Source organism: Dendropsophus ebraccatus, chromosome 11, assembly GCF_027789765.1.
Source record: "Dendropsophus ebraccatus isolate aDenEbr1 chromosome 11, aDenEbr1.pat, whole genome shotgun sequence".
Lineage (NCBI taxonomy): Eukaryota > Metazoa > Chordata > Amphibia > Anura > Hylidae > Dendropsophus > Dendropsophus ebraccatus.
In genome coordinates this window covers 51,923,081-51,949,605 of record NC_091464.1, presented here as the reverse complement: position 1 = coordinate 51,949,605, position 26,525 = coordinate 51,923,081, and the positions used below count along the sequence as shown (strand labels likewise).

At 41.4% G+C, this 26,525-nt stretch overlaps 1 protein-coding gene across 1 annotated transcript in view; it reads left to right on the top strand.

Moving 5' to 3' along the window:
- LOC138768042 (4-hydroxyphenylpyruvate dioxygenase) overlaps positions 1-26,525 on the top strand; it is a 44,353-nt gene that overhangs the window by 14,866 nt on the left and 2,962 nt on the right. Inside the window, exons 6-12 of the mRNA XM_069946050.1 lie at positions 5,537-5,619; positions 17,916-18,005; positions 18,310-18,416; positions 19,752-19,829; positions 21,944-22,106; positions 23,401-23,472; positions 24,151-24,273. Coding sequence (XP_069802151.1) covers positions 5,537-5,619; positions 17,916-18,005; positions 18,310-18,416; positions 19,752-19,829; positions 21,944-22,106; positions 23,401-23,472; positions 24,151-24,273 — 716 coding nt within the window. The remainder of the gene's footprint in view (positions 1-5,536; positions 5,620-17,915; positions 18,006-18,309; positions 18,417-19,751; positions 19,830-21,943; positions 22,107-23,400; positions 23,473-24,150; positions 24,274-26,525) is intronic.

The window sequence follows — 26,525 nt, the reverse complement described above, 5'->3', positions numbered from 1 at the left end:
GTCAAACATGGAGTTTTATTTTCAGAACCACACTGGATAACCATCACGACAGATGCTTCAGGAACAGGTTGGGGAGCTCATCTGACAGTCATCACGACTGCAGGATCTTGGAGTCAACAGGAATCCGCTCTGCCCTCCAACGTGAGGAAGCTCAGAGCGATTTACCTAGCTCTTCTTCATTTTTCTCCTCCTATTTTACAGAGAGCAGTCAGAATCCGGATGAACGACAGGACCTGTGTGGTGTACCTAAACAGGGAGGTACCAGATCCCCTTCTCTCCTCAGGGAAGTAGAGAAGATTTTTCTGTTGGGCAGAAACCAGAATAACCAGACTCTCTGCGATTCATATCAGGGGTGTCGACAATATATTGGCGGATTGACTGAGTTGAGGCCTGACATTACCGGGGGAATGGTCTCTCTCAAGGAGAGTGTTCATTCAGTTAACCCAGAGGTGGGGGCTTCCTCAGAGAGACCTCATGGCATCAGCAAGCAATGCCAAACTGAGGAATTTCTGTTCCCTTTACAGGGCAGACAATCCCACGGTAGTGGACTCAATGACAATACCATGGACATACCAGCTGGCGTATATCTTTCCTCCCATAGCCATGATTCCTAGAGTTTCACGAAGATCAGTCTAGATCAGTCGTCAGTAATAATAATAACTCCCTTCTGGCCGAAGGGGTCATGGTTCATCCTGCCCATGAATATGAGCAGAGGGGAATTTTGGAGGTTACCTCTGCATCCGGATCTAATATTCCAGGGTCAACATCTGTGCAGGAATCTTTCCAGCCTCAGCTTGACAGCTTGGAGACTGAGAGGACCGTATTAGACTCTAGTATACCCTTTCTCACGCTCGTAGTAGCACTACAAATAAATCTTATGCACGTATTTGGAAGATTTTCAAGATTGGTGTGCGAGCAGGAGTATTGATGGACTTAAACCTTCTACTCCACAGTCATTGGAGTTTTTACAGGAAGGCTTATATAAAGGATTAAAACCTAGTTCCATCAAGGTGCAGATAGCAGCCCTCTCCGCACACCTAAACTCACGTTTCTTTCAGATCTTGGAGGTAAAGAATTTTGTTAAGGCTAGACTATGCCTAACCTGGTAAAGCAGGTAGACCCATGGGACTTATCCTTTGTGTTGAGACGCCTGTGTCTTCCTCCCTTTAAGCCTTGGGAGGAAGTAGACTTCAAGTTAACATTGAAAGTTTCTCTTTTACTAGCCATTACCTCTGCTAAGAGAGTTGGAGAACTTCAAGCCCTTGACTCCGCACCTCCATACGTGATTTTTTTCCCAAGACAAGGTTATCCTTGGGTTCCTTCCAGGATTCCTGCCTATGGTGGCTTCATTTGCCAACATCAACCAGCCAATAGTATTGCCTGTATTTTCTCCTACTGGATCATCTAAAGAAGACTTGGATCTTTCTTTATTGGACGTATCCAGAGCTATCAAGATCTATCTACATAGAGTAGGTGATTTTCGTAAAGACGAGAATTTCTTTATCCCTTTCGCAGGAAAGAACAAGGGGAGAAAGGCTTCAAAACCTTCAATATTCAGATGGATCTGTGACTCCATTGCCTTATGTTACTCCTCTGCTGATCTGGATCCACCAGAATTTACAAGGGCTCACTCTACTAGAGCTGTGGCCTCCACTTGGGCAGAGCGTGCCGCTGTGCCACTTGAGGACATATGCCAGGCAGCTACCTGGTCGTCTTTGACTACCTTTGTGAGATATTTCAGGCTGGATACTTCTTTCTTGTCAAGAACAACCTTTGCAAGATCTGTTCTTAATGCCGACGTAATAAATAACCCGCCCATTGGGGATAATGCTTGCTAATTCCCCATATGTTGTGATGCCAATGGGACGTAAGGGAAGCTAAAATTATTATGTTAATTTGTTTTCCCTAAGACCCATTGGCATCACAAGACTCCCTCCCTGTGTTTTATGTTTCTTTATAATTAGACTGAGGTCTAGGGGGAGGTGGAGCCTATTTATACCTCATGGAGGAGGGGATTAAAATTTAATTGTTATTTTTTCATTAAATATTCCTTCGTCCCAGGGGCTCGCAGGGGCGAATTTACCCCATATGTTGTGATGCCAATGGGTCTTAGGGAAAACAAATTAACATAATAATTTTAGCTTAGTTTTGTTTCACCCTGATTCAAATTTTTTTAGGGGCTGAAATATATTTAAAGGTTTTCTGGTTGCTTTAGTTTGTACAAAATTTGTATCTCAGAAAAGGAGCAGTTCACCATTATTCCTTAGAGGGAACCAGCGATCACTTTGATAAAGCCTGAACCGTGAGTCCTGAGGGCTGAGCCCTGGTGGCTTCTCCATGCCCTCCGGCCTTGATTGATATATCTCTCCCAATACCCAAACAGGAAGAGATCTATCAATCAAGACAGGTGAGCTGGGGAGAAGCTGCCAGGGACTGTAACAATGACTCATGATTTAGGCAGCATCGGAGTGATTAGAGATGAGCGAAGAAGGAGAAAATTTGTTTTGTGAGGTTTGCAAAATTTAGTTTAAATTCGCGAATTGAACTCTAATGAATTTCGATAAAACAGCCAACCTATAGTAGCTACAATACTGGGACCATACAGAAGGAAGAATTTGTTAACACATGTTATTGTAAAAGTGTAAAAAATTGGAAAATCACAGTCAAAGTCAGTCAGCCAGTCAATCATTCAATTTCTGCCATGGACAGCATGGACCTTGGTGGATCAGCAGCATAAAATATGTAAACTTTCTAATAAATGATTTAATACATTCCAATCCTCCTTTAAGTACCCTTTCACCTCCCCTTGCGTGGTTCCCTTTGTATCCCTATTTAGTTTAAGTGGCAATTTCATTTCAATTTCAATGGGTTTTTTTTTTATGTACACAAAGATTAAATTTAAAATGGACTGTATGAATAACCCTATATACAAGAATGTGCACTCAGTTGAACCGTGGATCTGCAATTATGGACAACTTTGTGGAATGTTAGGTTGGGAATAAGGCCTAAGTTTGTAAGGCGGAGGCTCAATTCACTGATCTCAGTAAATTGGTATAACACACTCGGAGTTGAATGCAACCACAAAGTTTGGAAAGTAGATGCTCAATTCACTAATGAAAACAACTTGGTATATCACATTGGGGGAGATTTATCAAAGGGTGTACAATTTAGACCGGTGTAAACTGCCCACAGCAACCAATCACAGCTCCTCTTTCATTTTATCAGAGCTGAAAGCTGAGCTGTGATTGGTTGCTGTGGGCAGTTTGCGCCAGTCTGAATTTTACACCCTTTGATAAATCTGGGCCATTGAGTTGACTGCATCTGCCTTATTCACATGTTACGTAATTGTTGTCTGTAATTGTGGCATCCCGGTTCAGTTTGGTGCACATAGATTTTCAGTATCTTATTCATAGAGTCCATTGTAATTTTGATCCGGAATCCATGTCCTAGTGTGATTGTGGGACGCTGTCTTCGGTCATGAAAGCCACTTGGTATAACACACTATACTTGGTATAACACACTGACTACGGCCAGTGATCCCAGACGATTTAGACGAACCTGAGAGTGCTTGAGGTTCACTCATCTCTCTTCGAGAACAATCTGAAAGACATGACTGCAGTGTTAATTTTACAAAAAATTGGTGTGTGTGCTGACAACCTCAAGCACAGTGAGGTATTATATCCAAAAGGAGAACTGGGAACTCCATGTTTGCTTTAAAAAAAAAAAAAAAAAAAGAAAAGTAAAAAGGTGTGTGACTATAACAGGTATCGACATGGTAAACCTTCAAAGGCAAACGCTGACAACAATAGCAAATTAAACAATACTGCTACAGTGGAAAAAAATGGTAACAAGCAAAAAAAAAAAAAGATATAATTTTAAGCTCAAAAGTGGATAAAAATATGAAAAAAGTACTACTAGAATAATATGAAAGGGCAAAGTAGCTGATCCTGGAAGTGACAACCAACATAGAGACGATTCCGAACAAAAATCACAATATAGAAATAACAAATGTGGAAAGAGTTTCCCTAAGTTACAGCTGGATGATTTAAAAAAAACTCTGAACTAGGGTACAAGAAGGAATCATCTGGATCAGAGACTTACTAGAAACTGCCCTTGAGAAAGACATTCCAATAGTGGTCACTTAAAGTTTCAGTGAACATTTGAGAAGAATCTGCTGACCTGCATGCTGGAAGAATCCATAGAATCTCCAGACCAAAGTCAATCACACAGACAAACCTAGAAGGTTTTTTTTTTCTCAATAAAAGTCACATGATTCTTTTTTGTGTGATTCCAAGATTTGTATAAAAAATGGAATTAGTAAAGAAAAGGCCACAAAAACGTGGGTAAGGCATTTTCCACTCCATAGTGACTTTCATCTGCCACAGTGTTTTTGAGTTAAAAAAAAAAAAAAGAAAAGTAAATGTTGGTGTTTTTACTGCTTTTTTTTGGTCCCAGAAACAACTAGTGTGATTCTATGCTGCATCTACATTTCTACAATTATAGACAAAGCATTAGCAAAATTACTTTCTTTTCATGTTTTAGCCCTTTCTCTTGCTGTCATGTTGACAATGGTTGCCTAGGATCCTGACCACTGCTCTCTTGAGAGTAGTGGCCAGGCGGTGATGGGTGGTCAGGAGCTGTCATGTATACTATTATTTTTTCTATTGCTCCCTCTGACATCCCATATGTCTCCAGAGCTTGGATTGTCCCCGCAGGCATGTGTAATGTCACAGCAGAGCCGAGCGCACTCGGCTCAGCACCGCTGAATTCTGTCCTTGCTCCCCCATGCAGAGCCAATGTGAAAAGAGGGAGATGGAACAACCCCTTCAAAGGGGTTGGTCACTTTAAAGTAAAATTTTTCAGCGTAGAGTGTTAGTAAGCTAAAATCAGACTCCCCTCCTCCAGGCTGTCCTGCTCTGTGGTAATTCTGTCCATAACATGGCTGAAATAAAGGAGCATGTGACCATGCCCCGTCCCCCAGTGTCCTTCATAGACATATACAGGCTCAGTGGTGAGGGCGGGGCATGGTCACATGCTCCTCCATGCCAGCCATCTTATGGAAAAAGTAATATACATCATTTTAATGTATTGCTCATTCTTTTATAATTCACTTTGACTTTGCTTCAAAAAGTCAATGAAAGACTGCATGAACTGACATATATCAAAATAGCTAAAACTAAGCAAATGTCTGAGCAAGAAGAAGACCAATGTTTTGGCACTGAACAGGTTAAAATGTGAAAAACTGGTGTTTCTTACTATGATCTATTCACTAGATACCTCCCTCCTAAGTAATCTCCCCTTTGGGTAGGCTGTAAACATGTAGTCATGGTCCAGATGACACATCTACTTTGAGAATGATCACTGACCACCACTCTAGGCATGTAAGAAGGACAGGTAGAGACGTGTTCTATGTAGAATCCTGTTCACTTCATATTGAGATGAAACGCTATATAAACAATCCCTTGTAAATCCTATTGTAATTCATACCAAAAGCTGTCAGACGGCTCACTAGATTCTTATCTTTGTTTTCCCTCAGAGATGGGCCAGCATTTAATCAAGCATGGTGATGGCGTTAAGGACGTTGCTTTTCAGGTTGAAGACTGTGAGTTTTTGTTTCAGGTAACTTTTTTTAATGGCTTTTTTTATGGCTTTATATAGTAAATAGTTGTTTTACTACTACAAGACCTTACATTGCGAGATACTAACCCACTGATGCTCTTGCTCAGCCTTTTCATAACATCCAATGATGTCCCATCCCCATTGGAAAGGGCCAGTCAGCATAGACTGTATGCTGAGCACGGTTCTTGGTGGGAGCAGCACCTTATCGGATGTTATCAAAATGCTGACAACAACGAAGAGTGGGAGGTGCGGAAACCAGCAGCAGCGGGGGGAGTGGGACAGGTAATTGTACATTACTGATGTCCCACATAGCCCTGGAAGCATGGCTATATATAAATTTTTCCCAGACAATCCTTAAACCTATAAGACAACAGTAAATTCATATCCCCTAAATTCATAAGCAGTACACAAGCTGCCACTTATCTATGTGTATATTCTGCCAAAGGATTACAAATGTAAAAGCTGTCAGCAGATGCGGGCATGTTTACAACAGTCTGTAATCCGTAGCCTATAGGACACTACCATAAATAGGGACTTGTTGTCACTTGTCTTCATGCTACTTGCCAGCCTCCACTGTCTTTGGTAACAGGGTAGTGCAATCGTAGAGCATCTTATTGATCTGCACATGCCCCAGCGCTGATCCTTCTCTTGGCCCTGCTTCATTGCTATTCTGTGGATCGGTGCTGCACACCTCTTCCCACTAGGGTAGGTGCTCTGTGATCACCCAAGATACTAGTATTGGTAGCAAGACCACAGCACACTTTGAATCATGCGAATGTGAATATTTATTGTACAGTGAATAAAAATTTTTTACTCGAACCGTTTCTTCTCTCTCCTTACTGCTTGACAGAGACCCCACGGCCTGAGGAAGGTCCTGGCTGGACCAAAACATTGCTCACATGGTCTCTTGCTCCTATGTACTTACTACAATAGTTGGAGTAAAATCTTGTATTTATTCACTGTACAATAAATATTCACATTCGCATGATTCAAAGAGTGCTGTGGTCTTACTACCAATACTGCTTCATTGCTATGTCTAAATGTACATCTGTTTTAGTGTTCATACCTGACTCTATCTATTCTCTTTTATTTGCAGTCTAAGGCTATGTTCACACGCTGTGAACACCCGGCCGTTCCGTGACCCCGGCCTGGTCACGGAACGGCCAGTCTAAGCCCGGATCATCAGCCGAGTGATCTTTCCGGCCGCAGAGCTCTGACACGGGCGCATCAGCATGCGCCTGCATCAGAGCTTCCCCTAGCCCACAGTGAAGCAAGCGTCCAGAGCCGCTTGCTTCACTGTGTGAACTGACAGGGCTTTCTGCAGCCGGAATTCACTGAATTCCGGCCGCAGAAAACTGACATGTCAGTTTTTTCTGGAACCGTATGGGATCCCGGCCGGAGCATATACGATGTGTGTACGCTCCGGCCGGGATCCCATTGCAAATAAGGCTATGTTCAACTCCTCAAAACTACGTCCGTAGTTCTGCGGCAAGAACTACGGCCATAGTTTTTCGTAGTGTGAACATAGCCTAAGTTTAATTACAGTATATGTCGGGGTGTCAAACTCAGGCCCTTCAGCAGTTGAAAAATTACAATTCTCATCATTCCCAGGCATTTTGGGAATTATAGTTTATGCAACATAGACGGAGTTCGACTCCTGTGGTCTATGCTATTGAGCCCCTAAAAGTTCCCTCAATGGTACACATCTATTTCTCTCTCCCCCCCCATTTAAAAGATGCCATTTGGGGGGAGAAGAGGTTAAACATGCACTGGATTACAATGGTGAGCAGAAAGGAAAATACAGCAGTATCACAGCAAGGGAGGGTCGACACTAGCACTAAATTGAAAATTTTGGTAATAATAAGTGCTGCACATTAAAGGGAGGATGAATGGGGGATTACATTCAGGAGGCAGCACTGTGCACATACAGCAGGGGAATAACTGGTATTTACACAAAGCACAGCTACACAAAACGTTATGGGTGGTCAGAGAAGCGAGAAAAGCCTCGCTTTACCTTTTATTTACTGTGTGAATCCTTTGGAGGAGGCAGACAGGCTAACAGAGTAAAGGTACGAAGTCAATGCACTCTCTATTATACTAGCTAAGCCCCACCCCACTTCCTGTGTTTCTTCTTGGTCCCCCTATCACTAGAGGCGGACTAAGCCTAGGCGTTGGAGTGCAGATTGTCAGTGACCTTAAAGACTTTAGAGCTTTTTTTTCTAAGGTAAGCATTCATTTTTAGTACATTTTCTTATTTACAAATATGTTAGAAATCACATAGTATATCAAATGGAGGGAAGAAACAAGAGTGACTCGTGGAACCATAAAATCACAATAAATTGATGCTAATATCCATTTCATCTAAATCTGTGGCAGCTGTAATGTGAGACACACGAACTATAGTTAGTTTTTAATGTAAGAACAAACATGACGGCGCTTTGAAAGACTGGCTTGTTTAATCTGAAAGAAAAAAGACTGTTTGCAAAAGAGTGAGCAAAGTGCTGAGATCAGTGACATCACAGGCCAAATCAAATAAGCTAATGGAATGAGGAGGAGGAAGAGGAGGAGGCGACGTGCAGAGAAGAAGAGAAATGAAATGCTTACATGGCAAAGCCCAAGGCAGGAATGCTGTTCATTCTCCTAAATCAGAAATCCATGTACATGCCACTAAGCCTATCATACTTACTCAATTGTCAGAAACTGTTGCGTCAAATCTGCCGCTTGTGAATATACCCTTAAAAGCAACAGCTCCATATAGTGCTAGATAACTAAATACATCATGCCCTACAGAACTACTTATAACCTGCTTGTATCATCATCAGCAGAACTCCATGGAAAATTATGTTACCTGTAATAGAGGGCCAGAGGGGGTACATGAAACAGGGGTTCAAAGCACCATAGAGAGATTCCCTGTACCATGCACACCCCCTGTACACCAGGGATAACTCAATGTACTGTAGATAGGAATCATTCTGTGCAATACTTTGTGGTTGTGATTGTCAGATATGCTCAGTATCACCCCATATCATCTGACGTGCATCCTGCTTAGGCCAAACTATTACACACTGTACAGTTATCTATAGGGAACTACTAATCAAGTGCAAACTATTTAAAGCACCGAGGTCTAAAGTAAATTATAGAGATAAGTATGCACATCTGACGTTTTTGACAGATCCTGCCTACAAGATAACAGGATGTATTTGGGTACAACCTAACTGTGCCTATTCTAGGAGAAAAGAAGAAGAAGAAAAATAAGGTCTAATGTGGACACGCAGGTTTATGGGTCAGTGGCTAATAAATCTAAATAGCCGTCCTTACTCAAGTTGAAAAACATAGTTAACAAGTGACAATGCTATAGATATAATGTCACCCGAACCCAGAGAAGTGCTTCAGTGTAGCCTGCAGCAACCTTCCCAAAGATATCAAATGCTGAGCTGCTCATTCAAGTGAATATTATGTATACTGTGACCATGACAAGCTGTACACGTTGTACTACTGAATAACAGCACTGATAAGGAGGCTCATATATGTCTGCCTTAAAGGGGTTATCCAGCGCTACAAAAACATGGCCACTTTTCTCCCTCTCTTGTCTCCAGATTGGGTGGGGTTTCAAACTCAGTTCCATTAGAGCTTAGTTGCAAACCACACCTGAACTGGAGACAAGAGAGGGGGAAAAGTGGCCATGTTTTTGTAGCGCTGGATAACCCCTTTAAATCAGGGGTTACAATACAGACATTAAGCTTTTCTTTTGTGAAAAATTATTTATTTTTTGTAACTTTACAAAAAAAAAATATTTGTAGTTATTATGGTTTAGGTTTAGGGTTTACACACATTGTGAAATAAAAAAATAAACTTTATTAATCTTTAATCTTTTAATGTGCCCCATTAAAGTCCATGGACAGCTGTCAGTGCAAACATTGACCCAGATTTACTAAAACTGTCCAATTCCGTTTTTTGCCATATAGTCTACTTGTTTTTGATGATGGAGCTATGTCAGGACTAGTTTTTTGTGGGATGAGTTGACATTTTATTAATATCATGTTGGAACACATACTTTTTGATTGTCTTTATACTATTTGTCAGGTGTTATCAAAAAAAATCTGCACTTTTGCCTTTGTTATGTTTCCAGTGACTGTAGTTTATGTATATTTATATAGGTCAGGTCCTTGCAAAGTTGCAAATGCCAAGCCTGTCTACTTATGTTTATTTTTAGCATAATAACACATTTTTAATACTTTTAAACATTTTCTTTTTACTTTTTTTGTTTTACTTTCTTTTTTGCTCCCTCTAGGAGACTTAAACTCCTACAAGCTTGATTGCTCTTATAATACATGGCTTGCAAACTTCATGAGTGGGCATAAGAGGCCGATGTCCTCTAGTGAGAAGTGCTCACAGCCCGGCATTGTGCAGTTCACTAGCTTACCTGGGAACACCAGAATTTGCAGGAGGACCATTGGAGTCCCATCCTTTTTATAGATGAGAGCAAATTCAACTGAGCACGTGAAAAAGGATAGTGGCACAGTGGAGAACTTCATGCTGCCTGTAGCATCATCCAGCATGACACCAACCTCTACATGAAAACTGACCACTCTCAGAACCACTGTCGAACTTTATGCTGGTGCAGTGGGCCCTGGGATCCCACTATAGCAGGACAATGCTAGCTAAGTCAGACCAGAAAGTCTGTAGGTAGTTTCTAGATGCTGAAGGCATTGATGGCATTCAGATTCCCTAGAGGTGAATCCATGTAAAAACCTCTGCAACATGATGTTACACAATTTATAATGGTTAAAGTTTTCACCTTAAATCAATTGTTCATCAAGATCTGATGAGTGATTTACGTGTTCCATTAAACTCGTGGGTTGTTAAGATTGTATTAGAAAGCCTAAGCAGCTTAATAAAGGAGTGCCGATCTTGTTGATCAGTGCTTATTTACTAAGCCTATTACAAAGCTTGGTAATCGTGCAGCCAGGGCTGCATGAATGATCACTAGATTGTTCCTGCAGCCCTTCGCTTTAATCGATCAGTCGAGGAATAAGGTCCTATTACACAGGCTTATATCACCTATATGACCATATATTCTGACGGTCATACAAAGACTTCAGAATGTCTTACTATCTGTCTAGTTCTTTAGGCTTCTTATTGACATTTTAATGCATTATGTAATTGTATCTGTTCATGTGAGATCTTGGGATTGCCAGGGGTGAAGGACTTGTGCCTGTATCACTGTGACAGACAACTATCACAATGCTATGATAAATCAGTCATAGTGTTCAGCACTGAAGGAGCCTCAGGCAACGTCTCCATGCTGGACATCACTTGGATAAAGGAGAATGGCCTAAATGTCAAGTGGCTCCTGCTCCTTGTCTGACATCCTGTGCCTCTACAATGATTTACTAGTACTTCCTCTAGGTTTGCCTTTTTAATCTCTTTTCAGCACATTCCTCTCATTTCCATCAATTCTGTTGGGGTCCTATAAGACAAAGCGATTTTTAATGATTAACGATAAACAATCGCAAGCGAGAGCTTTTGGGAACGACCTGAAATAGTTCACCATATTACACACAAAACGTTAATTTTGATTGTTACTGTGATTGTTTCCTCCTTCTGATCCCGGAAAAAGAAAGGTGTGTACATTTGGCAAACAGTTAGCGAACGATTATCGGTGATTTTATGGTCAGCGTAAAAGATGCGATCAACAACACACAAACGATTTTTCGATCGTTGCCTGCATACACACAAAATGATTATCGTTTAAATTCAAACAATATAACGATTTTTTCACATGATAATTGTCTGTGTAATAGGGCCCTTACTCTCTTGGCCCTCTAACCACTTATCAGTTACAGTACTATGTCCTTGCCACTGTTTCCACACAATATCCTAATAGTATGTCACCATTTAGGTGACCACTTTAGACAAAAGTCTTGCTGATTCAGCTGTCCATGTCTATGGGGGCTTCCCGACTCTTCCCTGACAGATGATGTTGGGAGAGAAAAGGGTAGGGTATGTTTAAAAAAAAAAAATTATAGTGAAGCAAATGAAAAACAATTTTCTTGGTGCATATGTACTAAGGACATACAGTTCCGTGTATATATATATATATATATGGCAAATCGTTCCTTTTGGAGAGATTGTTTGGTTTGGCATAAAATCCCCAGTCAACGGTTTAAGTAGGGATGGTCCGAAATTGCCGAGGTTTGGGTTTGTATGAACCCGAACGCTCGGCATCAGATTCCTGCTGTCTGCCTGCTCCGTGCAGCGGGTGGATACAGCGGGAGGACCGCCTGGAAAACTGGGATACAGCCTATGGCTATGGCTGTATCCCAGTTTTCCAGGCGGTCCTCCCGCTGTGTCCACCCTCTCCACGGAGCGGGCAGACAGCGGGAATCATTGCCGAGAGTTCGGGTTCTTACGAACCCGAACCAAACTCTGTTCGGACCATCCCTAATTTTGAGACTCCTTGAATGAGTGAGACTTGACTTGAAGGGACATCTCTCTGCTCAAGATGTGTGAGAGCTATTTTGCATATCCTTTCTTCTGTGTATATATAATCATTGTTAGACGTACGGTTGCACTAGGTGACGTTCATCAGCGTGACCACCAGATGGCAGGATAATGTAATGCATCAGCCATAATTCGGTTCAGTACGCTTCACTAGACAGCATGCAGAGAGGAGTTCTGCCATGTTTTGCAAAGTTATCAGATGAAGTAAGAGTGTAAAGTAGCTGCAAACAATGTTGTGCAGGGATGTGGATGGATGAACGCCTTGTACTATACTGGAAGATTCAGTATGTGTTGCACAGACAAGAATGATTACTAGTTGTCCCGAAAGCAAACCAACTGAACAATAGTGGTACAGGGAGGATATATAAGGGGTGTCAGCGTTAGAAAGCTAATAAGTAAATAATATTTTTATTTATATAGCGCTGACATATTTCACAGCACTTTACAAATATAAAAAAAACAAATGCCCCTTTTTGGGAATTCTGAATTAATACAGGGCACTCAGTTCTAGATCCCTATATATTAGTCTTAAAAGTTACAAAGAGTGTCTGTCGCTGGCAGGCTTAACAAGTCCATAGTGTGCACTGACAGGGTTTTTTGCAGCCGCTATTCAATGAATAGTGGCCGCAGAAAACTGACATGTCAGTTTCTCACAGTGCCGTTGTATACACTCCGGCCGGGATTCCATAGGCGGCAACGGCATGTATATTTTCGTATTAATCACGGCCGTTGTTGCAATCGTAGTGTGAACATACCCTATGACTGTCTTCATTTTTTCCGTCACTAGTCGAGACCTATAATTATTATGGCGAAAGATCTGTATCTCTGGATGCATGTATAAAATAAGAAGCCAAAGAAGATGATGTTTTTTCATCACTGCTGGAAATTACACCAAATGGACGACCTTTCATTTCAATGGCCGCCATGTAATGCTACATTTTTCATTACTGAAGGGGAAATATGCATTTTCATAGCTAGCGGCCCATTTAGTGCCCCATTGTGCTGCTGAATGTGAGTCTGTGGGCCGGCCTTTTATATAAATTACATTTGCCTTATATTAGGTAGTTAAGTCAGCTGCAGCAGTATACAGGGGCATGTACAGGGACATACACGGCCGCTGGCCAATCAGTGTTCCTCTTCCCTGGGTCAGTCTGAGCAGAACAGAGGAACAACTGACATCACTTCCTGCATTTGGCCTTAGGGACGGAGCCTCAACTGCAGTTTTCTAGTGAGACACCTAGTGGCTGGATGTATAGCATTTTATTTCATAAAGAAAACAGTAGAAAAATAAATAAGGTAAATTGCAAAGATGTAGTATATCACCTTCCTTGCTGATTCACCATTATTTATTGGAAATGACCAGTTAAGCTCCTAGTCAACAGCTTTAAAGTTTCCCTGTCATTTAAGAAAAATGTTTGACATGAACAAAGCTCTGATCAGTCAACCCAACCAATCTGTAGATATAGCCTGAGGAAGAAGCTTGTAGCTCTGCTCTTCTCTCCCCATCTGCCTGCGATCTCTGTCACACTGCATGCTCCACCATAAGTTTATTGGACTTGTCTCCCTCAGCGAGATGTAGATACGGGGGGCGCACAGCTGTGTGTTTGTCCTAGCAATATCTAGATATCAGTGGTGGTCTGAATACTCATAATCCGATTCATCAAAACTTTAAACATGTCTCTACGACATGTTAAAGGCTTTTATAATATTAGACACTTTAAAGGGGTATTCCCATCTCAAATAATATCGTTAAAGGGGTTGTCCAGCGAAAACGTTTTTCTTTCAAATCAACTGGGGTCAGTAAGTGTTAAACATTTGTAATTTACTTCTATTAAAAAATCTCAAGTCTTTCAATACTTATCAGCTGCTGTATGTCATGCAGGAAATGTTGTTTTATTTTCTGTCCGACACAGTGCTCTCTGCTGACATCTCTGGCCGAGAAAGGAACTCGGTTTTCTATGAATCCCCATAAAAAACCTCTCCTACTCTGGGCAGTTCTTGTCTCGGCCAGAGATGTCAGCAGAGAGCACTGTGTCAGCCTGAAAATAAAACAACATTTCCTGCAGGACATACAGGAGCTAATAAGTATGGGAAGGCTTGAGATTTTTTAATAGAAGTAAATTACAAATCTATATAATTTCCTGACACCAGTTAATTTGAAAGAAAAAGTTTTTTTGCTGTACAACCCCTTAAAACTTGTAGGTAGAGATGAGTAAATTTACTGTATTAACAGAGCAAAGCGTTTCATTAGCTCGGCAGTCAGCTTTTCAGCCTTTAAATGCCGCGTGGCTCCTCCCCAGATGCCTGGAAAAGCTGAATCCAGTCCTGGGAAACATCTCCCAGATTCTCAAGACTGGATCCAGCTTTCCCTGGCACCCTGAGCAGGTTGATAAGTTCTGCTAAGCTAACAAAGTATTTTGCTTCATTAATATTGTAAATTCGCTCATCTTTACTTGTAGGACTTTTGAAAATGCATTCATTTAGCAACCATGCCTCCTTCTCCTGATATGCTGCTCTTTTTCTCCCATTATTGACAGCTTGTTGTTTGAGTTACAATTCACTGCTCTGCTCTACTGTATACTTTCTATATATATATATATATATATATATATATATATATATATAAATATGTATGCTATCGTTATGTATATACCAGCCAGACCACTGTTTTTAGGACAGAGTTGTGGTCTGTAACCTAGATAGCGATCTGTCAACAAAGGGAGAAAAAGAGCAGCATATCAGAAAGCAAGTATGTAAAATCAATGTATTTGCAAAAATATTTAACTTGACAAGGCCTACAAGTATAACTAAATTAGTTAAGATGGAAGTATCCCTTTAAGTCAAATATAAACTTGAAACATACTATAAAGTAAGAATAAAGACAGTTTAGGAAAAGACGTGATTATCATCAAAAGTGGTATCGTGTATGTTATCATAGCCATTACACTATCTTTTTTCATGAGCAAGGAATGTGCCCGAAGTTTACTTTATATTCTATGATAACAAGGTATGTTGGAATTTACAGCTCTTAGCAATCCACTGGCAAAACTGCTAGGTATTCTCTTATTCAGTGATGATCATTGGATATTAATATGATACAGTTAATCTCTGCTTTAATGCTCAAATGATGCCTAGAACAACCAATGAGTAATATAGCAAAACCTCTGTAAATAGTGACATACTATTAGAGAAAATGTCTCCTCTAAATATTCTTATATACAGTACATACGTTGCTGGAAAAATGTCATATTCACATGGGGTGGTCAGACGTGGGAGGTGAGTCCTTACAATGACGTAATATTTAAAGACGGACAGTCTTACATAACCCATACATAAGGTTACAGCAATAAATGGCCTCATTCACTACTAGCTTGTTTTGTTCCATATAGGTCCAGCAGATTTATCAACAGAGTATTTGTGTTTCTAACAGATTCCAAGATTTTGGTCAATGATACCTGTGAGTCAGTGGTCCAATTTGTATATAATCCACACTGTATATAAAAAATAGTGAGACAAGCCTCTGGGTACATTCACACTGCTGTGTTTGAGCTCCATTTCAAGTCTGCCTATTTTTTTGCCTAAAATCTGAAATAATTTGAAGGATGTTGGAATATCTTTCCCTAAGGGGTTTACTGGTTTTTCTACAACACATTGAAAGTGTGGCTGAAGTCATTTTTATTTCTTTCTTTGACTGGCTACTATATGCCACAGAATGCTATACCATGCAAGCCACAATATAGTGAGTAATTTAGTTGGGATTATACTTTTTTTAGTGCCCATTTATGTTATTATCATGTGCTTTATACTGTTTAGCTCCGCTCAGAATTATTTTGAATTAATAGTGCAATTTACAACTCCATGCCTGGCCCTGAATTCCATGTGGTCTCCAAGATTAAATATGCAGAAGGCTGTAACATATGTAATTTTATTGCACTGGCCAGACTGGCCAAAGAGCCTGAAGCAGAAGGGACATTTAAAGGGGTTGTCAAGGAAAAAAAATAAATTTCTCCATGGCAGGAATTGGTGTCAAAATAATTAAAAAGCTACACTCCCTATGTGTCTCTGAGCGAGACCTCCTGAGAAGGGGTGTCATGAAGGGCCCAATGGGACCTAAGTCTCTTCTAAAATATGGAATGGAATGCTATGTCTTTTAGAAAGGTGTTTCCCTTCCCACAGAGTCAAGTGACTGGTTGGGTAAAGTCCAAAGGATGGATGCCTTGTCTTCCCTCCCTGATCCGAAGCGAGGTTAACCCCTTAATATAGGTGTGGGAGGGAGGTAAGTAGAGAGTAGAAAGGTTTGATGCGGCAGAGGGGATGCCCAAGAATAGTGCGAGAGAAAGTAGAGGGATGTAAGTTCTCCTGGGGAAAAGTTCCCAAATTGGTTATAGTTAAGTTATGGTCGGGTTTACTCACGGTCGTTCCCTGGGTATATATAATATTTGAACCAATGTTAAGTCCTTGCCTCTTATTGAATCAGTGTACTGCTGAAGACAGAAAGTCTGTCCTAAGAGACAAGGGTTTCAGTTATACGGTAGATGAGTCCATACACTGAGTAGCTGTCCCTTGTGGCTTATGGGATGCAGCCTGAAACTGCTCTCCTATGTGTAATAGCTAGCAGGGGGAAAAGAAGACAGGCTGAGGCCATGTTGACATGGCGTAAGACACCGGCCATTCCGTGACCTGGCCGATGTCAGAGAAGATCCTCCCGGCCGGTACTGCAGTACTGCTGCTGAATTCTGATGTGGCGCATTCAGGCGTGCCCGCATCCGAATTCCCCGTTGCTCACAATGGAGCGTTCCACATGCTCCATTGTGTGCACTAACAGGGGTTTCTGTGGCCGCTATTCAGTGAATAGTGGCCGCAGAAAACTGAAAAGTCAGTTTCTTGCGGCGCCTCTAGGGATCCCGGCCAGAGTGTATACTATGTGTATACACTTCGGCCGGGATTGCCTCAGGTGCAACACTATGTAAGTACCATAGTAATCACGGTCGTGATCACTATGGTACTTACGTAGTGTGAACATAGCCTTAATCTGTATTGCATATATTGTGTGAGTTAGGAGGCAGAAGTTCTATGGCATTGATCTAAAACTTGCTGCACTATGACTTACAGCAGGTGTAGTGGTAAGCCTCCCCCTCACAAAGCTCCAGGCAACATGAGAAACGTAGGCTGCATTAGGAGAACCATATCAGAGGGAAAATGGGAATCAAGAAGGCAGATAGCCCAAGCATACCACATTAAGGGCCCTATTACACCAACAGATATCTGACAGATTGTCTTACAGTTTTTACAGCCAAAGCCAGAAATGGATTTGAAAAGAGGAGAAATTACAGTCTTTCCTTTATGACCTGTTCTCTGTTTACAGTCTGTTCCTGGCTTTGGCTGCAAAAATCTTTCAGATAATCTGTTAGATATCTGTTGGTGTAATAGGGCCCTAACGAAAATAGGTCAAGAGCGGCACCTCCAACAGCCCTGACTGTGCACAGGTAAAAAGAAAAAGAAAAAAAAACTAATATGGGGTTAATTTTTCTAGTCAAATCTAGCTGTAGACTGACTTTAAGGGTACAAACACACACAGCAGATACGCAGCAGATACACAGCAGATTTAATACTGTGTTCAGTTATTTAGATCTAATCTGCTGCGTATCTACTGCGTATCGCAGCAGTAAATACGCAGCGTATATGCCGTGTGTGTTTGTACCCTAAAGGAAAACTGCATTGCCAAATGTTCTATTTTATTTATTCCCGCTGTTGCCTAAATACTTTAACCAAATGACTTTGTTTATTTACAGAAAGCCAAGGAACAAGGAGCTGTGGTTGTAAAAGAGCCTTGGATTGAAGAAGATGAAGGTGGCAAAGTAAAATATGCCATCCTGCAGACGGTAGGTTTTGACTCTCTTTAGGGCTGACTGAATTGTCCGTTTCTTTTCTGACACCAGATATTATTGAGATCTACTATTTGTTTCTCTTCTCCCTCGGGCCCTGCTTTGTCCAGTGATTAAACTCTTTCTCTTTGATCACTGACTTCTCTCTGATGAGCCAGTTTTCCCTTCTGACAGTCACTGGGAGGGGGAACTTCATTTCACTTCCTAGGCTATTTGCCTGGAGCAAATTCTTTCTAGCAGTAATGATAGAACTGGTAGCTGCTGAATACACATGCTACTATTTCACTTTTTTCTTTTGCAGTATGGAGATACTACACATACTCTGGTTGAATACCTGGGGCCATATCAAGGTGTCTTCCTCCCAGGTTTTAGAAAGCCTCTGTTCAACGACCCAATGTTATCCTCATTGTGAGTGAGACTTTTACTAACATGTATAAAGTTACTGACATAGGCTAAACAAAAGGGTTCATACAAAACTATTAAAAAGATGCACCTATATACACAAAACACGGACAATGATGGGTTTCTTGGGTTAGTTATGCACCTATTTGCTATAATTTATTTAGATGTCCATTAGAGGTCTACCAAGACAAACTCTTATATTTATTAATATTACTAATAACTTATAGAAGTCCACACAAATGTTTTGCACTCGCTGCCGCCACTATTACACGCAGCAGCAAGCGGGTAAGAGCCGGGGGCGGTCACGGGGAGGTGTGGGGGGCAGCCCTTGGCATGTAGCAGAGGTCTGTCTTTAAACATGTTGAAAGACAAACAACTACAATGATCAGCCGACAAAGTTCATGTCGGCCGATCGTTGTGTTCTATTACACAACACAATTATCGTCCGTAACGGCCGATAATCGTTCCGTGTAATAGACCTATTATGTGGCCCGATATTCCAGACAAGCGAGCATTGATCTGCTACATACTGAGCCTATTACACAGCTCAATAATCGTGCAACCAGGGCTGTATATATATCATTAGAGATGTCTGTATAGCCCTTGCCTATAGTGTAAAATAATATATTTTATACATACCTGTCCATGATCCTCAGTCTTCTCGTAGCTTCTGCCAGCAACCGCGGCCGCCATTGGAACTTCTTAGCCAGTCTCTGAAGTGACAGGCTGCTCAGCCAATCACTGGCCAAGATAGGACAGCACCACAGCCAGTGATTGGCTGAGCTGGCTGTCAGTTCAGAGATCGTCTTAGAGATTCCACCAGAAGCTGAGGGCAGAAGCGAGAAGAACACCGGGGAGTGTGGACAGGTGTGTATAAAGTTTATTATTTTCTTTGCACATTCATCAGCCGTCAGCCACGAATCACTATTACACGTGGCCGATGATTTTCAACATGATGAAAGACATAGATCAAAGGAAGATGGTTGTTTCGGCTGGTCATTGTCTTCTTTACAGGGTGATAATCTGCCGCATCAGTCTGATTAGGAAGATTATTGCTTTGTGTAATAGGGCCTTTAGATAATGAAAAGTCAATGGGATGAAATTATTGTTGCTTATATATTTTGAAGTAAACTGCCCCATTTTTATGGTTATCTATCTATTATCTATTTTTGGACACATTGATGCTTGCCGGTTTTGCTTTCTGACAGACATTGGTGGCATGACTTAGAGTAGGGTCCTAAAAAAGCCATACATGATATGTACATTCAAAGCCATATCTCTAGACACTGCCTTACAGTGTGTACCATGTTAATAAATATTACTTGTTTTTCTTTTTCACAGACCATCGGGTTGCCTTAACTTCATTGATCACCTTGTAGGAAACCAGCCTGATGATGATATGGAGCCCATTGTGAACTGGTATTCTACAAGAATAGATAAACGACATAGGTTCCTCTGCCACCCACTAAGGGCCCTATTGCATGGGGCGATTATCAGATGAACAATATCACCCTGTGTAATAGGGCTAGCATTTGCTTTATACTGCTGAAAAATCATTGGCCTCTGTTACATGGAGATATGTGCAGCTGACAGCTGATCAACTGAGAATTCCCAGAAAACCCCTTTAAGCGTAACCGATAAATTTTCTCAGCATCATTTCATCAATTCAGAGAACATATTAATAACTGTGTGAAAGCTTGTCAAGTCTTTTCAGATATGTAAACTTGGGACTAGTCTTCTAGAAGAAACTAAAGTTAACTAGTCAATCTCATCTGGACTTTTACCTTAGGTCTATTTAAGCAATGTAAAGAACCTGTCACCGCTTGCTCACCTACCCTTACACATGGGCATAGATCAATAACATCACATTATTCAAAAGCACAAAAGGAAGGTAAAGGAAAATACCAGTTGCAATGTATTCATTAACAAGCCAAAAGTCCAGGCCTTGGAAGGACAATCTGTTCCACCTAGCTCCAGTCCAAAATGATAGGTTGTTGTAATGCAAATACAAAGAACAAATTACTGGGCAGGAGTTTGCCTGTGGCAGAGGTGACCCGCGTTTAGGTATTCTCGGCAGCATTATATATACATCTAACATACAAATTGGAGAATGATTAATGAAACAAGGTGAGGAGAGGTTACAAATGTTATTTTCCTGGCAGATATCTTTCAAAACGCCTAATGGTCGCTGTCCATGCTAACCTAGGCCCACACACATATGCATACAAGTAATAGGGAAATTTTAGTATGTCTCTCTATTTCATGGTAAGATTGTTTGCCACACTGTATTTACTGTTCTCTAGTTTCGTATGTACAATATGTAGCCGTTTTACTTTTACAATGTTTGTTGCCTATCACTATGAAAATGCAGTTTAAAGGAGTTTTCTGGAGACACAATTTTTCCTCATACTAAGGGCACTGGGTGCAGCAAAATAGAAAGTAAGCCATACTCACAATGCAACATCTCCTACCATTGTTGTCCCAGCAGCTTCCAGTCCCCTGTGTTCTCAGCTTCTTCCTGATTTCAAAGACTTTCCAAGTCTGCAGCCAATTACTTGCCACAACGGTCACCAACCTCACACATTGATTGGTTGAGCAGGCAGTTCCTGCAGTAAAAAGCCAGGAACACTGTGGACCTGGAGCCGCTGGGATGGCAGTGGAGAGAGATCAAGGCAGGCAAGGATGCTTTATGCTTTGTAAAAAAATATGTCATTCCTGTACAAACCCTTTAATCTAGTCCAGTAGGCGGTCGGTCCCACTTATGACTGACAGCCTTCCTTGGATGGGCAATCATTCAGAAATAGCTGGTAGGACCATGCACGGGACTCCTCAGCCGTGAATAAGCAGTGAACTAAATAAATAAATGACATGCCTCTATACATGCAGTATGTTCAGTGGGGGAAAAGTTATGGATATGGCAGTCACCTCTGCCTCCATTGCGGTTACTGCAATTATTGATGTGCACCCCCATCTAAACATTACAATTCCAATCCTTGAAATATTAGAAGAATTAGAAAAGATGCTACAGTAGTAAGTGGCATACATTTTTTTTATTTTAGCTGAAAGTAATTTAAAAGAAACTTAAACATACTAGACACATATGGTGACATTTATAGAGACTGGCGTACTCGAGGTATAGATTTTTGGCTAGTTTAGGCATTGGCCTTCAGTCTACACATATGCATTCAATTATTTGTCTGACAAATATACTTGCTAGACCTTGCTATTTTAGACTTCTAATGGAGCTGCCGGGATTGAGTTCACTTTAAGACAGGGAATGAAATGCTCTACTGTGCACTTCTCCTGGCTCATTCTCCTAATCGGTGGATATTTCAGCAGTGAGACCCCCAACAATTAAAAATTTTGGCATGTCCCTGCATTTAAATCCAATAAAATATGCAGTGGGGCCTCTGTAGAAAACACACAAGATCAGAAAATAATACAACTTTCAAGTTTTCAATAAATGTAAATGTCATTTTAGTTATAGTAATGAGTTAAATAACAAAGCTTTCATTATGTCTATGATCCTTTAGGTATCAAAAGTGCCTGCTCTTCCACAGATTCTGGTCGGTAGACGATAAACAGATTCATACAGAGTACAGTGCCCTACGCTCAGTCGTGGTGACCAATTATGAAGAGACTATAAAGATGCCAATAAATGAGCCCGCTCCTGGGAAGAAAAAGTCACAAATACAGGTACGTCTGAGCACATATGAAATGCAGCCGGGCTCCCCTATCACAGTAAATACACACTAAATGGCTCGGCCATTTCACAGGGGCTCCAGGTTCTAAGTCATCAGGCTGGTCCTGAGGAAGGGGAGACATAAAGTTGGGGGAAGTAATAATAAATGTGAAAAACCTAAGATGGGAGGAGAGATTAAGCCTGGGAGAGAAAGCAATACCTGAGAATGGGAGCTAAATGATGAGTCTTTTTCGAGAGTACATATTAGAGACAAGAAAACTGTCATCTAAATTCCATAGATGTAGATGATTACTGGGACACATGGATAAGTTAATATTTTTGACTAGGAAATGATAATTAGGGGGTAAGGGAACAGGTGATCGTGGGGAAAGTACAGAAGGGAGACAACTGGGGGAGGGGGGTGATAATCTTAAAGTGAATGTACCATCTGTACATTTGCTTTAAGTTTTGCACATGGATAGAATGGCGCCAGTGCGGGGAAGCCAATGGCACAAGCCTTTTTTTGAACTGTGGCTTGGTTCCCGAATACGGTGCTGTTCTACTACGGTCGGGGTTGAAGCACTGGAGGCGGGCCCGCCTGCCCCCAGTGGGAGGAAACCTCTGCCCCTCTATTCGAGGCTCCATTAATTCTAATGGAGCCGCGTCATAGAGAGGTAGGGGTTTCCTCTCGACCACGCTGGCGCCGTTCTATCCATGTACAAAATTTTAAGCAAAAGCACTGATGGTACATTTGTTTTAGGTGATAGGTATGCTTTTAAAAAAATTCACCTCGCCTTTTCACATTTTTTTGTATTAAAAATGTAAAAAATAAAAGAATAAACATATTTGGGTGTTAGTGCAAGTGGTTAAAGTATAACCATGGTGAATGGCGTAAATAAATAATACTGACTTTTAGGCTATGTTCACACACAGTATTTCAATCCAAACAAAGGAGTGGGTTGAAAACACAGAAACTGTGCATATCTTTGCATTATAATTTTTTATGTTGGTTCCACTGTTTTAGCTACCAATACTGACAGAAATACTGACCCAAATACTGTGTGTGAACATATAGCCTTGGTCACATCATAGTTCATGTAAAATGTAATAAAAAGTGTACAAAAACTTCCATTTACCCCAAACTGGTACTGATAAAAATGACAGATCACAGTGCAAAAAAAAGTACTATCATTCTGCTCAATAGATATAAAAAAAACAAAAACTAAATTGTATTCTTGAAATTTTTAGAACATAACAACTTGTACATGATAAAATAGTAGGTATTAGATAATTTTCCCTTTCTTTCAGGAATACGTAGACTACTATGGTAGTGCTGGTGTGCAGCACATTGCTCTGAACACTTCCGACATCATCAAAGCAGTGAGTAATTCAGACAGATAGGTACAAAGGAGAAGGCAGCAGAGGGAGAGGCGAGTCCTGTGCTTTGATCTTCTTGCTGTTTGGCTAAGAGGGTGGTGTGTTTATATATGCGAGTCTGAGCATGAATACCTGCATAACTTTTGAAACATGAATGTTATGTGTATATTGTCTCGTTTTGCTATGGAGAATTTAATATTAATGAATGTGCGTGTAATGGCATATGTAGAATTTGTGAAAATGAATTTATAATATCCATAATTCATTGGTACATAAAGGTAAATAAAAATTCTGCATGTGTTATTGCACCCCCTAGCATGCTACTATTGTGTATATCAGGTATGGGGAACCTTTGACCCTCCAGCTGTTGCAAAACTACAATCCCCATCATGTCTGGACAGCCAAAGCTGAATGGGGCACAGTGCAATGGCATGGCCAGTATTGCATTATTTATCTACGGGGCTTATAAACACTTCCTACTAACGTCCTGCGTATCCACATCTCAGAACTGTACCGAAACAGGAGGGTGGGTGTATTTCCCAATCATCACAAGTGGGCAAAACCACGCCTGCACACAACCAATAGCTATACAAGAATAGAGCTCCAGAGAGCAGAAGACAGCTCAACCTTAGGGTGTTGACAAAATTCTGTTGACAGTTATAACTACATCTATTCTTAAAGGTGAAGAATCTGAAGGCTCGTGGAATGGAGTTTCTTTCTACACCAGACACTTATTACGATGAACTGAGAAAGAAATTAAAAAGTGCCAAGATCACTGTGAAGGAAAATTTAAGTGTGCTGCAGGTATATGTTTGTAAATAAGCATGACAATGTGTTGCAAGTTTAGGAACAGAACCATACATGGTGGTCCAGATTCACTATTGTAGTCTTATGGGACATAGGGTTTGCTTGAGCCTGTCTTCCATTCATTTTTAGTGGAATGGAATGTGGATTGTACATGGGATATGGTTACTTTGAGCTTTTGTTTCATAACAGACTGACACACACACTGACATAACACACACACAAAATATACAATGTATATGGCTTTAACCCCTTAACCCCTTAACGACATCGGGCGTAAATTTACGCCCTGATGCCGGTAAGGGAGTTCAGAGCGGGGCCGCGCGGCGGCCCCGCTCTGAACCGCGCCGGTCCCGGGTGCCGCGTGTAGCCCGGGACCGTAGGTATTAGCGGGCACGGTCCGATCGCCGTGCCCGCTAATACAGTAATCGGATGCAGCTGTCAAAGTTGACAGCTGCATCCGATTACCGGACGCAGCTTCATCCCTGGTGTCTAGTGGGGAGATCGCTCCTCCGGGATGTTATCCCGGAGGAGCGATCTCCGCAAATGAAGCCGGCCGGGGACCGCTCCAAGATGGCGCCGTCCCCGGCTCGGCACTCGTTTACTTCCGGCTGCAGCAGCCGGAAGTAAACGAGTGCCTATCTCATGGATCTCTGCAGCATATCTATGCTGCAGAGATCTCAATGAGAGATCAAAGCACTTATACTAGAAGTCCCCTAGGGGGGCTTCTAGTATATGTGTAAAAGTAAAAAAAAAAGTATTGTTAATAGTAAAAAGCCCCCTCCCCTAATAAAAGTCTGAATCACCCCCCTTTTCCCAGGTTATAAATAAAAGTAAATAAATAAATACATAAACAAACATGTTTGCTATCGCCGCGTGCGTAATCGCCCGAACTATTAATTAATCACATTCCTGATCTCGTACGGTAAACGGCGTCAGCGCAAAAAAATCCCAAAGTGCAAAATTGCGCATTTTTGGTCGCATCAAATCCAGAAAAATTGTAATAAAAAGCGATCAAAAAGTCGTATATGCGCAATCAAGGTACCGATAGAAAGAACACATCATGGCGCAAAAAATGACACCTCGCACAGCCCAATAGACCAAAGGATAAAAGCGCTATAAGCCTGGGAATGGAGCGGTTTTAAGTGACGTATATTTGTTGACAATGGTTTAAATTTTTTACAGGCCATCCGATACAATATAAGTTATACATGTTACATATCGTTTTAATCGTAACGACTTGAGGAACATGTATAACAAGTCAGTTTTACCCCAGGGCGAATGGCGTAAAAACACATTTCCCCCAAATAAACAAAATGCGTTTTTTTTTTCAATTTCACCACACTTTGAATTTTTTTCTGGTTTCGCAGTGTACTTTATGGAAAAATTCAGCCTGTAATTGCAAAGTACAATTAGTGACGCAAAAAATAAGGGCTCATGTGGGTTTCTAGGTGGAAAAATGCAAGTGCTATGGCCTTTTATGCACAAGGAGGAAAAACCGAAAACGCAAAAATCGAAATTTGCTCTGTCCTTAAAGGGTTAAGGACCGGGGCAATTTTGATTTTTGCGTTTTCGTTTTTTCCTCCTTGTGCATAAAAGGCCATAGCACTTGCATTTTTTCACCTAGAAACCCACATGAGCCCTTACTTTGACAGCTGCATCCGATTACTGTATTAGTGAGCACGGCGATCGGACCGTGCCCGCTAATACCTGCGGTCCCGGGCTACAAGCGGCACCTGGGACCACGGCGGTTCAGAGCGCGGCCGCCGCGCGGCCCCGCTCTGAACGTCCTTACCGACCGCAGGGCGTAAATATACGCCTGCGGTCGTTAAAGGAGAATGAAAACGGAACAAAAAAAAAGAGTGCATACAGTGCAAGTACATAGCAAAGAATCTATACTTACTAGAGATGAGCGAACCGGGTTCCGGTTCGAGTCGATCCAAACCCGAACGTTCGGTATTTGATTAGCTGGGGCTTCTGAACTTGGATAAAGCTCTAAGGTTGTCTGGAAAACATGGATACAGCCAATGACTATACCCATGATTTCTACATAGCCTTAGGGCTTTATCCAAGTTCAGCAGCCACCGCTAATCAAATGCCGAAAGTTCGGGTTTGGATCGACTCAAGCATGCTCGAGGTTCGCTCATCTCTAATACTTACACGTCCCAGTGCCCCCACAGCATCAGCTCACTAACAGGGAAGTGCCCACTCAGCTCAGTCACTTACTGGCTGAGCGGGCTTTCAGCTGGGTC